This window comes from Mytilus trossulus, chromosome 1, assembly GCF_036588685.1.
Source record: "Mytilus trossulus isolate FHL-02 chromosome 1, PNRI_Mtr1.1.1.hap1, whole genome shotgun sequence".
Lineage (NCBI taxonomy): Eukaryota > Metazoa > Mollusca > Bivalvia > Mytilida > Mytilidae > Mytilus > Mytilus trossulus.
In genome coordinates, this window is record NC_086373.1 from 33,379,637 (window position 1) to 33,395,600 (window position 15,964).

Consider the following 15,964-nt stretch of genomic DNA (forward strand, 5'->3'; position numbering starts at 1 on the left):
TCTTCCAGATTCTATATGTATTTCAAGATGCAGTTTTTGGAAGTTAAAATATGGATGAAATAAAGTTACCAGATGTTTTTTTTAAATAATTGTTTAATCAAATTGTAAACAAAATACAAATATTATAAGCATTTATCATGTCCAGTCCAAGTACATACAAACATTTCCTTATTTTAGACAAGATATTTGTTCAACTTTTAATTTAGTTTGTGCTAATTAGATAAATTTTCTCATGTTTGATTAATCTGTTATCATATATATTGGCCTACAGCTATATATACTCAATTGGAAATTGCAATTACAGCTTTTACATTAATGCTAGCAAGACAAATCTTTATTTGGCTTGCTTGCTTTGTTTGTATCAATGTTTGCTCAACCATGGCAATTAAGATGGGCGGGGCTTCATCTTGTATACATCATACTTAAATTTTATTGGGCGTTATGTTTGAGGTTAAGGACACTAAACTTTAAAACATCACAGGATGGCAAATATAAAGCGCAATCATAGAAATGGAAGCCAAAAAATTGTATTGTTTTGTTCGAAGATATGCATTTTCATCATTCAACCTAAAAGACCGTCCTTAAGTACTTTAAGAAAAAACAAAATAGCTATTCGAACAAACCTACTCTAATTTTGTGATTCTTACATAGGTATTTCATTTTACCCATATATTTCATCTTTTAGTACTTTGATGTTTTTTATGTTATAAAGTCAACCTGTAGCTTTGCTATAAAAAAAAATGATAGAATCTGAAGCGATATGATGTATCAAATATTCTTGCTTTTTCCCTTTTCGAAAACAGACCAAAAAGGTTTATCTACAACATTAACAGTTGAAAGTTTTAATCAAGTAGATATTTGCCCGGTGAGATTGTTATTAAACTTTATTTCAATCAGACACCAAAACAATGGACCATTTTTTTGTCATTTTAACAAAACTGGTGTAACACGATATCAATTTTCTAGTGTACTATGCAAAACCATGAAATTTATTGATTGTAATCCAAATGAGTACAACACGCATTCATTTCGAATAGGAGCAGCTACACATTTTGCTATGAACGGTCATACTGATGAAGAAATTATGACTTTAGGTCGTTGGAAATCTGCATCCTTCGAACGTTATATAAGAATTGAGCTAACCAAATAACTTATAATTTCAGCTTGTCTTAGTAATGAAATATGGATTATTGGTTCTTCAATAATACTAGAACACACCCGCGAAAAGATATTATGTTTTGAGAATTGCATAAAAGGTATCTCCCTTTTTCCAAAGTCCGATATTTGTTTCCTTTCTGTTAAATTCAATTATATTCGTGTTTCTGGCCTACGACCACAATTATTCTTCTACTTTGCTACAATGCTTCTTTTGGTAAAAGTCAAATTAAAATAAAAATTTGCACCGTTTCAAACGTGAAATAAATGTAACTGCTTATATATAGACTATTATTAGTCTAAAAAATATGCTTCTATGACAATCCATCACTAATTTTTTAGAGCCTTATTAACATGCCAATGGTAGGATTTGAATCATGTATAAATGACTAATACCGACTAAGGCTAATTTGAGGGGTTGTCGATCGGAGGGGTCCTGATCCCGAATTCCCGGGCTTAAAACCATGAAATCCCGAGATGCAGAATTTAAAGAAATCCCGAAATCGAAAAATATATTCCCGGATCCCATAAGGATCAATCCCCAAATCCCGAGCTTAAAAACACCCGATCCCGACGCCCCGAAAATGGTCCTGCATCCCTCTAATCTCTACCTTACTTTCATTTTTGCCAAATCACTATTTTCCCTTCTAACAATAAATTATATATAGAAATTCCCTCACAGAATACAGAGAGTCTCTATATATTTAAGTAGTATAATCGTAGTTATCATGTAGATATTAATACGAAAAATATTTGTCCTCTCTAAGGGATATAATAGTTGTGATTTTTGCGATCTAAACACCATGATATGGAGAACGCTCTACGATTGGTTGTACTTGTGTCACATGTTTTACTTATTTTAATATAAATGCAACTGGTATGACCCCTTGAATAGTAAACATTTAAAAAAAAAAACCAGTAGACAGAATACAGAGATTCTCTATATATTAAAGAAGTATAATCGTAGTTTACATGTAGATAAATGCGAAAAATAATTGTCCTCTCTAAGGAGGTATAATAGTTGTGGTTCTTGCGATCTAAACACCATGATATGGAGAACGCTCTGATTGGCTTATCTATTTTTCTTTTTTGTTATCTATCATACGATTGGTTGTATTTGTGCATGTTTCAAACAGGAAGTCTTATCTATGTCTAAAAGTCAGTCTGATGACGGAATCATTTCCGGACTCCTTTTTTTGTCGTTTTTCTCCCAAAATAACTCAATCTGAATAATCATAAGAATGGATGACAAATGCGACTATGCACGTTACCTTTAGGACACAGAGGCATGATGATTGATTTCTTGTGGAAGGAAGAGAATGAGGTCTTCTCGTTTAATAGTATAGATGCAGTGCTCGTGATCACTCGGAGAACAGACCTTCAGATAGTAATTTAGGTCTTTTAAAAAATAATAATTGTTTTTTTGCGATGGGCAGGCAAATCTGGTATGAAATGGGACGATGTTGTTGGCACAGTTAACAGCATCATTAATTTATGCAACAAAATTCCACATGCGTTGATATTGCATTGTGGTGGGAATGACATAGGAAATGTACCATGTGGTGCTCTGCTATATCATGTTAAATTCACAATAGCAATTCTGTCTCGCATGCTCCCAAATTGTTCTCTTATATGGTCAAGCATTCTTCCCAGGCGATCATGGCGTTACTCAAGTGATGACCATGCCATGGAAGTTACAAGAAAGAGAATAAATAGGGGAGTGAGATCTTATATACTCAAACATGGAGGATACGTTATCAAATATCCAGATTTTGACGATCGTCATCCAGCGCTATATTCTGACGATGGAGTACATTTATCATTTCTTGGAAATGATATTTTCTTGAATCAAATTCAGTCAGCACTAGAAACATTCATAAAGTATCCACATTGTGTTGTATTTCCCCACGATCATCTTTAATTTAAAATAAACAGTTCATAATCTAATGGATTAAATACATGTATTTTATGAAATTTGGTTGTTACATAAATGTTCAATTCGTAATATCTTTTATTATTTTGATTGTTTAAATGTTGTTGTAAGTTGATCGTAGAATTGGAGATAACTGAATTGTCATGGGTAAATTTTGTGGCGGATTATCATTCTGTACTAAAGTCCGATTGATAATTTTGGCAAAATTTACTACATTTTATGCAGACTATGGATAGCCCAGCTGCTAATTCTGAAATATTGCTGAATGGACCGCCCTTCAGTACACTAGCTTTGGATCGCCCAGCTGTGATACAATGATTAGTTCAATCGTCATCAACATTTTATTGATTGACAAATATTTTGGTTGTGTACTGTTGTTATAACAGTTGTTGTTGTTTTATGAATGAATTTTGATTAAATGTTGCCATGACAATTCAATATTCAAACAAAATCAGTGTTTGTTATTTGTTGTACTGAAATACAAATCAAGGCATCAATGGCGTCTGTTCGTCAATTCTGTTAATTGGTAATTTACACCAAGTGGTATGTTTGATCAAATGATATATTCAATAAATTTACATTATCTTTTACTACGGCTTTCTTATGCTAATGATGACTTTTTAATATTGTAATATTTTTTTTTTACTAAAGTATACAAATCAATAAACATGCTTGATAAAGTAAACCAAACTATCTTAACTTGTTAAATATTTATTAAATAAGAATAACAAAATGGTTCGTTTATTGACCATAAACACAGTTCAAGATTTTTCATTGTAATCAGAATGTAATCAAAATGTAATCAGGATAACATAGCATTTTGAAAAGTAATTGATTAAATTAAATTACCTGTAATCAGATTTTTAGCTGATTAACGATTACAATTACAAAACACCCAAGTATGTTGATTGGAGACTTGAAGCAGGATCTGCTTACCCTTCCGGAGCACCTGAGATCATTCCCAGTGTTTGGTTGGGTTCGTGTTGCTTAGTCTTTTTTTATGTTATTATAATTGTATTTCTTTAAATATTGTGTACGGTATAAAATATTAGTTGTCTGTTTTTTTTTTAAATTTTAGCCATGGAGTTGTCAGTTTATTTTCTATCTATGAGTATGACTGTCCCTCTGTTACTTTCGCCACTCCGTTGCGTTTTGAATTGTCATCTGAGTTAAATATTTTCGGGATGTTACTTTTTACAGTTAGAGTGACCTACCCACTATTGAATTCTATTCCTTATTGAACAAAAACATACCTAACAGTTAAAATAACCTGCAATAGTAAATATAAATTACAGTTACATTAATCCTAACATTTAAAGAGACACTTAAAATATATCTTTGCCAGCCATTACTAGTATATGATAATATGATAATTATTCAAAATACATTTTCAAACCAACTTAAAAACTTTCCATAATTAAACAGAACGTACAAAGAGCATGACACTCTCTTTACTCGAGGCTTCTGACTGAATGACACTTTTCTGACTGAACGTGGCTGCAAACTTGTACATCACACTCAACAATGCGGACGCCTCCTTTTGGCAAACATTTTACCACCGTTCTGAAGAAGACCAAGTGACACTAGTTTCATCCCAAGTCACTCTAGGAGATTAATAAAATACCAACTTTTATATATACAACAATAAGATAGCATGCAATTGACTCTCACACAAAACAATAAAAATAACAAGAACATTATGTATCACTTCCAAACACAATATAAAGATAAAGTATTAATTAAAATTCAGTATTTTTCTTCAGGTTTATATACTAGTAAATATTCCTTATTATGAGCAACGTGGAACGGGACAGAATTCCCATCTTAAATCTGGGTCTGTTGTATAGCACCACGGACGACCAGACAATGATGGATCTCTGCAATAGTTAGATGCCAAATCATTCGGATCTGTGGGACGGTAGTTAGACGTGTGAGGTGTATCCTTGTTCCATTGTTGACACGTTATACCAGACACAGTGCAGTATACTTTTCCTTTGTATTCTTCGTTTTCCGTGTAACAGTCTTCGTCTGATATAAACAAGATGATAATATTTAGTCTGTGTTCATATCAAAATCAGCTTATAATCTCTCCTGAAAATTCTTTTGTTCGATAGAAGTAATTTGACGATTTAAAATTCAAATATTTTGTCGAATATAGCACTTTTAATTCACTACATCATAGAGTTGATAGTTTGAAATGATTTTATTTTATATGCTAGCATCAAATTTGTATCGACTAATATATAAAAGTATGATGCAACCAAACTGAAGCCATTTCGATTTGACATCAACATTTTTATGCAGCTCAACTTTTTGTCATAACATTACTTATTACAGTTAAACTTGATAAAAAAAAATGTTTTTTTTTGTTAGAACCATGAGAAATGATTTGAAGTTTTAGAACTATTTTGTTGAATATATTTTGTATACTGTGAATTCATTTTTTTTCGTGGGTACCAATTTTCGTGGATTGCGAAAAACTCACATATTCCAGGATATTTGAATTTGTTGTTTTGGAAAAGTTTGCGTGCTTTCCTTTGGAAAATTTGTATTTCGTTGAACATTTAAATTCGTGGTGTCCCAGCTCCCACGAAATCCACGAAAATTGGTATCCAACGAATATTAATGAAGCCACAGTATTCCTTATATTTTAAAGTTGATAATCTGGCGTATTTGTATTTCATATAGACATATGTTTTAATAAATTACTAGTATTTTCGCTATTTTGTGCATTTTTCGTTTGATCCTTTTTTTGAAAATTATTGCTAGAAACTAAGGAGGCACGTGGCGTCGCTAATAAAATTGACACGAAATTGACAACGTCTTCATAGGTAAAATAGCGATAAACAGATTATCACTGGTCATCTCAACTCGAATACTTTTCTCGCTTTCGGCCTCCCGACTCAATCGAGAAAATCAATCTTGTTGAGATGATCAACGATAATCTACAAATATATAAAAGAAAGAGGTTATATAATTAAAGCCACTGCGATTTGACATCGTAAATCTTTATCAGCTCTATTTGGCGGTTGTGTGTATATGATGGAAATCTATATAACATGTAATCGATGTGATATTAAAACAAACTTCTAAATAATATTCATGATAACAGGGGTTTCGATATCACAAATTAGTCAAAACATTAAGTAAATTTCATGATCGGTACAACATTCGTAAATATAATGTAACATGCAGACATCGTATACGTTCAGATATTTCACATAATTTTTTTATTGTAATATTCTTTATAAAGCACAAAATATTGGCATTCACCTTACAAGGGATATATTTACGTTAATTTTGTCAGGTCATTTAATATTGCATATTTTTGCTTTAAAATTGATACATTCATAGGGTTTTTGTATCGGAAATAAACACATTTATTTTAAAACCAGTTGTTGGAATGATACGGGTTATGTTCTTCTCGTATATTTTATCATGGTATAATACTCAACCCCTATCAGAAGGGATTGTACTTGATATTCATATAATCTTTAAATCAGTTCAATTGAGGACTGGCATATCAGTAACTGCTAGAATTCCTTTGTTAATGTATGCATCATTGTTATTTTGTTTATTTTCTTTTGTTACCTATTCTGACATCGGACTCGGACTTCTTTTGAACTGTGTTTTACTTTGCGTATTGTTGTGTGTTTGTTTTTTCCTACATTGGCTAGAGGTATGAGAGGTGTGTTGATATTTCAAAAAAACATGTTTAAATCCCTCGCTTTTTTGCGTCTGCTCCAAGTCAGGAGCCTCTGGTGTTTAATAGTGTTCTATGATTTTTAATTTTAGTTTCTTTTGTATATTTTGGAGTTTAGTATGATGTCCATTATCACTGAACTATTACACACTTTTGTTTAGGGTGCAGGAGTTTGTCGCTACATTGACAACCCATTGGTGGCCTTTGGTTGTTGTGTGCTCTTTGGTCGGGTTGTTGACTCTTTGACACATTTCCAATTTCCATTCTCAATTTTATTATATAACTTAATAAATATTGTTAAACGTAACAACTTAGTGTGCTTTCAATTCTGGTACTAACTTGTACATGAGATATTATACATCGTTGACCACTGGTCATTGCTTCTACATGAGGACACTGGGCAGTGTTCAACAGAATTTCCTAGTGTCACATCCAAACACTGAAGTGTTACCACTACAACATGGGTAAATGAAACGACCCAAGTTGTATTAGGAAGTTCAGGAGGCGGCGACTCCAAAACACTACATGCAAAACCTATTGAAATAAACATATTCAACAATTATAATTTCAGTGTCTGACTTTAAATTATTCATGATTTCAAATGAATCTTAATAATATGTAACAGAAATTGAGATATAGATACAAACTGAATTGTAAGAAAAACACCGTTAAAGTCTGAAAGTGAATGTAGTCTACACTTATTTCAAAACTTTATACACATTCAGTAGTAATTTTGATTCTGTACAGGTATCGAACGTTTCTTTGTCAACATTGTCATTATGGGACCGAGAAACATTTAACGGTTTTAATTATGACCTTAAAAGACCGTTGTTCTGACTTAAGTTTAATTTGTAATACAAAATGTCCTTAAAGTTTAGTTTTAGTTTATGTGCGACTGTCATACAAGTGAGAGGTTTAGCTAACTTTAAAACTAGATTTAATCCACCATTTTCTACATTAATGCCTGTACCAAGCCAGGAGCATGACAGTTGTTATTGATTCGTTTGATGTGTTTGAGCTTCTGATTTTTTCATTGGATTAGGGACTTTCCTTTTTGAATTTTCCTCGGAGTTCCGTTTTGTTATGATTTTACTTTTCTTCAAAACGTGTGTTAAAATCCAAACTGATACTTGTTTTCAGTAATTCGATCACCAAATTTTACAATACACGTTTCAGATACGGTTTCGATGAAGATCTTACTTGTACTTCGTTTAATATTGTGTACGGTATTGAATATTCATTCTTATTTATGTCGATAAAAAAACGACAAAGAAATTACGAAAGAATGAATGCTCACTATATACTAGTATGTTAATATTAAGAATAAATTTCACAATAAGCACTTTCACATTTCTGACCATTCCATAGTTTTTATACAAATCAGTAGCAAAGAATATATATCATTCAACAAATTGTCCAATAATAATTATACCGTATCAAAGAGAAAATTTTCTGAATTTTAAATATGCAACACATCTGTTCGATGCAATTACAACATCAACAACAATTTGTATTTGTCAATCAAGACGCTTCGAGGAGTAAAACATTTATAATTTAAATTAGAGTGTACATTTATCAGAAAATTTCAATAAAACTCAACTATAGAAGTCACGGTCATCAAAACTATACCTGCAGTTCATTGAATTCACTATGAATGCAATAACTTGTTTTCAAACCATTACAAATGTTCACATAAATCATTTGTGTAAGAGGCTCAACGTACTTTTAAAAGTGAAAACCTGCAGACCGGTTGTCATATATATTGACATTGAAATCTTTTCCATTTAGCAGTTAACAAACAAAAATAAGAAGATATTGTATATGTTGCAATGAGACAAACTTCTGTGTCATTTTGGTCTCTTGTGTAGAGTTGTTTCATTGGCAATCATACCACATCTCTTTTTTTTTTATATTCATCCAAGTCAAATTGTGTAAAAAGTGAACAATTATAGCTCATAAAGACTTGCAACACGGTGCCCTGGTTCTCACTAAACAACAAGCTATATTTTTAAAGGGCTTCAAATTGACTTTTGTAAAACAATTCAAACAGGAAACACAAAGGTCTCATCTATACAAAAAAAAAACGACAAAAGATCGAGAAACACTTATCAACCACACCAACATACGACACCCACTAATCAGGTTCCTGACTCACCTATTGGTAATAATACAGTATTATAGTTTGGAATAATTCAAAACGATTAAAAACAACTGTGATATAGTTAACTGCATTAACAAACAAAAATCAAAGTCATTAATAATCATTTAGCATACCGGTATTTAAAACGCCATGACATTGTTAAAATAAAATAAAATTATAGGCCTAAATTCATAACAAAACAATTTACGAAAAACAAATATAACAGAAATGTAACAATGACGACAACCTTTTAACTACAGGCTCCTGAATTCGGACAGGTATATAAAGTTAGTTTAGGGTTAAACAGGTGTGTGAGCTTTCAACGATTCCCTAACCGTAGACAATAGTTTTGCATCACAACATTAGGAGAAACTATCAAAATCCGTTGAAAAGGGCTTAAAACATCAGATCGATTCAAAGCAGATAAGATAAACATATCAATATTACAAAACACAGATCGGACGTGGCAGTTATACATCCTTAAAGATAATAAAGTCATGAACTAAAGATCTGAGGGTACTCGAAGTTACGGACAAGTAATACCAATACAAACAAAACCCAAAGATTTAATTTCAGTGTGGAATTGGTAGCTTTTGAGATGAAGTTTGTTTAAAGTTTATCTGGGTCGTATCTAACTTTCCAGTTGGTTGTTGACTAATGACGAGTATCTATCTTTCACCTCACTCTTGAAATAAATATATTCAAACTACTCACATGGAATAATCGGACAGTATTCCCATCGATAGGATATGTTTGGGTCTGTTGTGTAACACCATAACAGGCCATCGAATGACGTGGCACGACAGTAATTTGTGGAGTGGTCATCTTGATTTATTGGCTTATCGTTGACGGTATGTGGGTAATTTTGGCTCCATCCTTGACAATCTCTGTTGGAAACAGTTTTGCTGTAGTTTCCTGTGTAGTTATAGCTACTTCCAATATAACAATCTGGTGCTATATGAAGAGATAAGCTTATGAGAATAAAGATAAAAACAAGAATGTGTCCCCAGTACACGGATGCCCCACTTGCACTATCATTTTCTATGTTCAGTGGAATGTGAAATTGGTGTTAAACTCAAATTTGGCAACGGACGGACGGACGCATGGACGAACGAACGAACGGATGCATAGACCAGAACACATAATGCCCCTCTACTATCCTAGGTGGGGCATAACAAAGTAAAAAAATGTATTTTTTTTCTATTTTTCTATAGTGAGTACTGATTTGGAGATATAGAGCATCGAATTTTATTTAACTTTGCGGAACAATTATTTACGAACCGTCATGGATTTGACTACGAAGTTGGACCTATAAAGTTTTATTTTACAAATTATGACTTGGAGGCAGAGTTGCATTGACACTCATACGCATCTTGTTACATCTATATATATTGAAAACAGTAACATGTTACTTTATAAAAATTTAAAACTTAGCATGGATAGAGAATTTTATTTAGCTTCATATAACTTTTTTTCAAGATTTTTTTTTCTCTCTAAATAGAAAGTTAGCGACCATAATTTAGGTAGTTTTGTAAAATTCCAAGAAAGAACAGAATTTGTAGACGGCATGAGTGGTGTATGATGTGAGTACTGATTTGCAGATATATAGCATCGAATTTTATTGTCGACCCGATATCTTTTCAGGGTGTTTGATGGCTCATAAATTTCCTGATATATATGTTGTTCAAATCCGCTATCAATTTATATTAAATGTACATAGAACATAAATGTCTTTTTTTGACGATATAAGCAAAATCAAGTAGGAAATATAAAAGCGAATTTTGTCACTGTTTAGTTCCCGTTTAAGTATGTAAGACTTCCCTATTCCTCAAAATTTAGACATATTTCTGGCATTATAAAAATATTATCATTGTGTTTTGTACTGCATTTTTAAAACACCTTAGAAGTTCTTAGAGTTTAACCGTTCTTAAATTACATGTAAATTGATAAATTATTTACAATAAAGAAGTTATTGATATATAAAGTTAATGATAAAAACGACTTATTTTGCATTTATCTCAAATGCAATTTACCACCACACATCTTATTAAATTTCTTTCTAATGTAATATACCTCCATACTTGTTCCAGCTGCCACTTAAGTCCTCAGTATGTAATTCTGAAAAATAATCATAATAATTATAATCATAGTTCACAATTATATTAACAATATATTAGATTACGGGCGCACATGTGGAACATGATCTGCTCACCCTTCCAGAGCACCTGATATCACCCCTAGTTTTTGGTGGGGTTCATGTTGTTTATTCTTTAGTTTTCCATATTGTGTAAAATGTACTATTGTTTGTCTGTTTGTACTTTTCATTTTAAGCCATGCCAGTTTATTTTCGATTTATGAGTTTGACCGTCCCTCTGGTATCTTTCGTCCTTCTTTTAGAAGAACTCGATTTATTTTTCTGGGACAAATAAATAAAAATAATCACTAGCACAGTGTAGATACTATTCTGTACGCTATCCGGAAGTCGCGATTTTCGAAGCGAGAACTTTTAAATTTTACATTTTAAATTTGATGGATACACTAAATTAACGGTAAGTTGATCATCTGAATATTGCTTAATGACTAAATCAGCTGACATCAATATTCTCAAATGGTTTAGAAATAAATTCAGCACATTCATTATTCGTATCTTTGCCTTAATCAAGAGATTTTCAAGAGCATCACTATGGAAAATCAGTCGGTGAACATAAAAACAATCTTTTTACCCTCTTAGTGTACAAATTAATGTATGAACCAGACTTAGTTAACTAAATGAAGTAGATTTCAAGTGAGGGTAAAAGTTTCAACCAGATCTTTGAAGCCAGAAATAAGAAATTTACACTTGTTTGAATTTCTCACTGTACGATCAGTCTCGCTTGTATATTTTTAAACTGTATGATCAGTCTTTATTTCACTGTATTCTAGTGGTGATTTCAAAAATTCTATACGACACATTAAAAGGTGGTATTTTTCTAAATAACACAAATACATTTCAATAAATTAACATCCTAAAAACTTATAAAACATGTTTTAGCTTGATAGGGCGAACTCGACCTACTACATTAAGTATAAGGATGTTTAAATGTTGCTAAAATAGGAAGAATGTTTGTTTATAGCTGACTATACGGTATGGGCTTTGCTCGCTCATAGTTGAAGGCCGTACGGTGACCTATAGTTGTTAATGTTTGTATCATTTTGGTCTTTTGTGGATAATTGTCTCATTGGCAATCATACCACATCTTCTTTTTTATATTGTTGTATATAAAATTGTACAAACACACAGATTAATTGTTATATAAAAATGCATGTATTTACAAACATTCGAGGCCGTACTGATCCGTACAGTAACCTATAATTGATCACAGTTCCTTCATTTTGTTTTGAATGTAGATCTGTCTCTTTCACACTCAATTGTACACCACTTTGAAAAGCGGTGGTTTATAGTGATAATGACGTCCGTTTTTCCATTCGTCCGATAGACCGGTACAACATGTTTCGCCGGTTTTGTAAGCGCATCTCCTCGTAATACACTTAATATACATTGGGATTTCCAGACATTTTTAAATAGAGAGGGGTCCAATCCAGGAGAAAAGAGGATTCCAAATATTTGTTTCCATACAAATGCATTGAAAGTTAAAAAAGAGTTTCAAACCGCCGGATCCCAATTTTCTAGAATCCGTCACTGGTATAATTATTAATTATTTTTTTCTCGGATTCCGTATCATAAATGATAATATAAAAAAGAAGTTGCGATATGATTGCAAATGAGACAACCGTCCACAAGAGACCAAATTGACACATACATTAACAAATATAGTTCACCATATGGCCTTCAACAATGAGCAAAGCCCAATACCACAAAGTCAGCTATAAAAGGCCCAAAAATGACAATGTAAAACAACTCAAACGAGAAAATTAACGGCCTTATTTATATAAAAAAAAAAAGGAATGTATTTCGACTTTTATTAAAAATTTCAAATACAATTGTTAAACTTTTCTAAAATTGCTCCATTTTTAATCAATTAATTTATTATGGTCCTTCTATTTCGAATTTTTGGTAAACATATTTTTGATGTTTCTATATCTAGAATACGGACTTTGTCATAACCTTATATTGGAAGTACCTACTTTATATCCACAACTTCCTTCAGACATTTGTCATAACTTAATGAATCTTTTTCAGATTCCTTATCATTTAATTCAATTGTGCACCTCTTATTTTGATTTTTTTAAAATTCAGCAGTTTTCTATTTCCATGATAAGGACTTTTCCACTACCTTATTGGGTGGTACCCATTTACTATACGCAACTTTCAAAACATATATTAATAAAACGTCCTTATATTCGTTATTAAATGATGTCCTTGTGCACCTATAATTTAGTTTTTTGGTGGTTTATTTTTTTCCAAAACATGGACTATAGAAGTGGCGGGGTATAATTTCGTTAATTCTTTCCTCTATTCCTAAATAAAACTTTCTCTATCTATTTTTTTGTCATTTTAAAAGAGACAAGCTTGATGTAAGTTATCACCAATTGGTCATTTGCAGACGGTGTAAATAGTCTTAAATGTACCAAGTCAGGAATATGACAGTTGTTATCCATTCGTTTGATGTGTTTGGACTTTTGATTTTGCCTTTTGATTTTGGACTTTCCTTTTTGAATTTTCCTCGGAGTTCGGTATTTTTGTGTTTTTACTTTATAGTTAAACAGATAACTGCAACGACACACTAATACAAAGTCCACAAGCGAATCATGTATTGCTTTTTAGGCATTTAATTTTAAATAAGACTGACGGAACACAAATATAATTATTTTGCCGTCTACAAAAATCATCAAAAATATATTTGTATTGTCTGATGAAAGAAATAACACGTTATAATTCCATGGACATAATCATAATATCACATAGACACGTATATACCTTCAATTTGTCGTTGTTTTTTTCCTTCAAAATCACGACTGGTCATACAGACAAAAAATCCGAAATTGCTTCTAGAATACAGTCAGTTTTAGACTGATCGTAAAGTAATTTATTTTGGGATCCTCAAGGAAAGCATATTTTTTATTTGAAATACGAACATTCTACTTAAATACGGTAAGAATATTGAAACAGTATATATTTAACTGTAAACTGATGCAAATATTTGCAATAAAAGATTATTTGCTTTGTACTTCGAGAGCAAAATTTGCCATCGATTTCACTTTTTTCTATGATGCACACGTATATTTTATATTCTACTGCATGTTTTTGTTACAGTTACTCATATTTATGATGCTATACATACATTTAAGATGTGGAAAGCACTTTATAGATGTAGGAGTAAACAAATGATGAGAAAAACACCAAAACAAAACCGTTCTGTTTGAAATCCTCGCTTCGAAAATCGCGACTTCCGGATAGCGTACAGAATAGTATCTACACTGTGACTAGCCATAACGGCTTTGAAATCGTAAAAAATGAAAATATTTGATAGCTGAGTAGATTACACCGTATGTGTAATTCCGTAAAATGAAACTTTTCATTAGTGATTTAATTAGTATATATACTCTCGAATCAATAACGTTTGGAAAAAAAGAAGAACCAAGAAGTTATATATTTTATAAGCATCAATAACTGATAACTATTGATAAATGTTTTAAAATATTATTATTCCCCCCCCCTCCATTTATATACATAGATTATGTATCATCCACATTTGTGCTCATCCTCTGAATAGCAAGACAAACATATTTCACAAAACGAAAGATTCGTTGACTTGAAAATATATAGTATCAATATATCATTATTGAAATAAAGGAAGACAATTTGAAAAAAAATAGTAGTGTTTCCTTCTTCTTCTACAACAGGGAAGATGTGTTCGCATAACATTTTTTTTCTAAAAGTACTTGACAAAAGACAAAAAAAATACATTTTATTGTGTGTGTTATCTAAGGTTATTAGTCGTCAACGTCCTAAAATGTTTAGTATGCCCTTCCATAAAGTATTTAACTACAATGTTTTTAAATGTTTTTGCACTTTCGAAAATTCCAACTGAAAACTAATAAAACAATAAATATTTACTCTATGCAGAAGAATACATTAAATGATACTCGATAGTTTATGTATTTAGTTGATAAATTTGTCATTTAGAATATAAAAGAGGGACGAAAGATACCAAAGGGACAGTCAAACTCGTAAATCTAAAACAAACTGACAACGCCATGGCTAAAAATGAAAAAGACAAACAGAAAAACAATAGTACACATGACACAACATAGAAAACTAAAGAATAAACAACACGAACCCCACAAAAAACCAGGGATCTCAGGTGCTCCGGAAGGGTAAGCAGATCCTTGCGCAATGATAGTTATGGTTCTATGTGTATAAATTTGTCGGTTTACAAGAGATAAATATGCAGTGTGTAAACATTACAATGGCTCTTTTTTTTACAATTGCAAAACTAAGCTGTTTTAGTGGAGAGATAATTTTAAAGACGTTACATCCTTGCTGATTTAAAGATTTTAATGACTTACCACTCTTTACAATGACTACACTGCTGTTTTCAGTTACCACCATAATTGGTGAATGTACGTTCGATATTTGGTGTAATTCACAGTCCGCTTTTGTTACGTCAAACTTTGCTGCAACACATGCAGATGTTACGAGGCATTTCATCGAGCAACGCATTACCGAGAAAGAAGTATCGTGTCCAATTGGTGTTGTATTTCTGTAAAACTTATATCCCTTCCATTCTGTATAATAGTCATCTCTCGTAGAAACGGCAAATAACACTCTGACACAAACAAAAAATATATTTATCGTCTCAACTTTGTTCATTTTATGTTGAGTTATCAGTGCTGTTAAGAAACGTCCTACGTAAGTTTTAAGTTATTCTGCAAATCTGCTTTACAACCAACTAAAAAGTTTATCTATCAATATTTCTAATTGGTCTTATATTATGTCTGTCTTTATATTTTGTTAATATCCATTAAATTTAATCAATTTATAGAATAAGCCATTATAACGAGAATAAAATTGAACCAAATGCTACTGACT

General features: G+C 31.7%; 1 protein-coding gene across 1 annotated transcript; it reads right to left on the reverse strand.

The window, feature by feature from the left end:
* Window positions 1–9,637: 9,637 nt before the first annotated feature.
* On the reverse strand, window positions 9,638–15,754 carry LOC134713208 (apolipoprotein(a)-like). Its single transcript, XM_063574927.1, has 3 exons — window positions 15,442–15,754; window positions 11,005–11,049; window positions 9,638–9,885 (listed from the first exon to the last, which is right to left on the reverse strand). Exons 1-3 carry the CDS (start codon window positions 15,743–15,745, stop codon window positions 9,638–9,640), a joined length of 597 nt encoding a protein of 198 aa, XP_063430997.1. The 5' UTR covers window positions 15,746–15,754.
* Window positions 15,755–15,964: the final 210 nt, after the last annotated feature.

Coding starts and splice junctions, on each gene's coding strand:
- LOC134713208 (XM_063574927.1), bottom strand. CDS start 15,745: ATGAACAAAGTTGAGACGATAAATATATTTTTTGTTTGTGTCAGAGTG. Junction 11,050..15,441: donor TGTAGTCATTGTAAAGAGTG/GTAAGTCATTAA, acceptor ATTATTTTTCAG/AATTACATACTGAGGACTTA. Junction 9,886..11,004: donor CAGCTGGAACAAGTATGGAG/GTATATTACATT, acceptor CTCTTCATATAG/CACCAGATTGTTATATTGGA.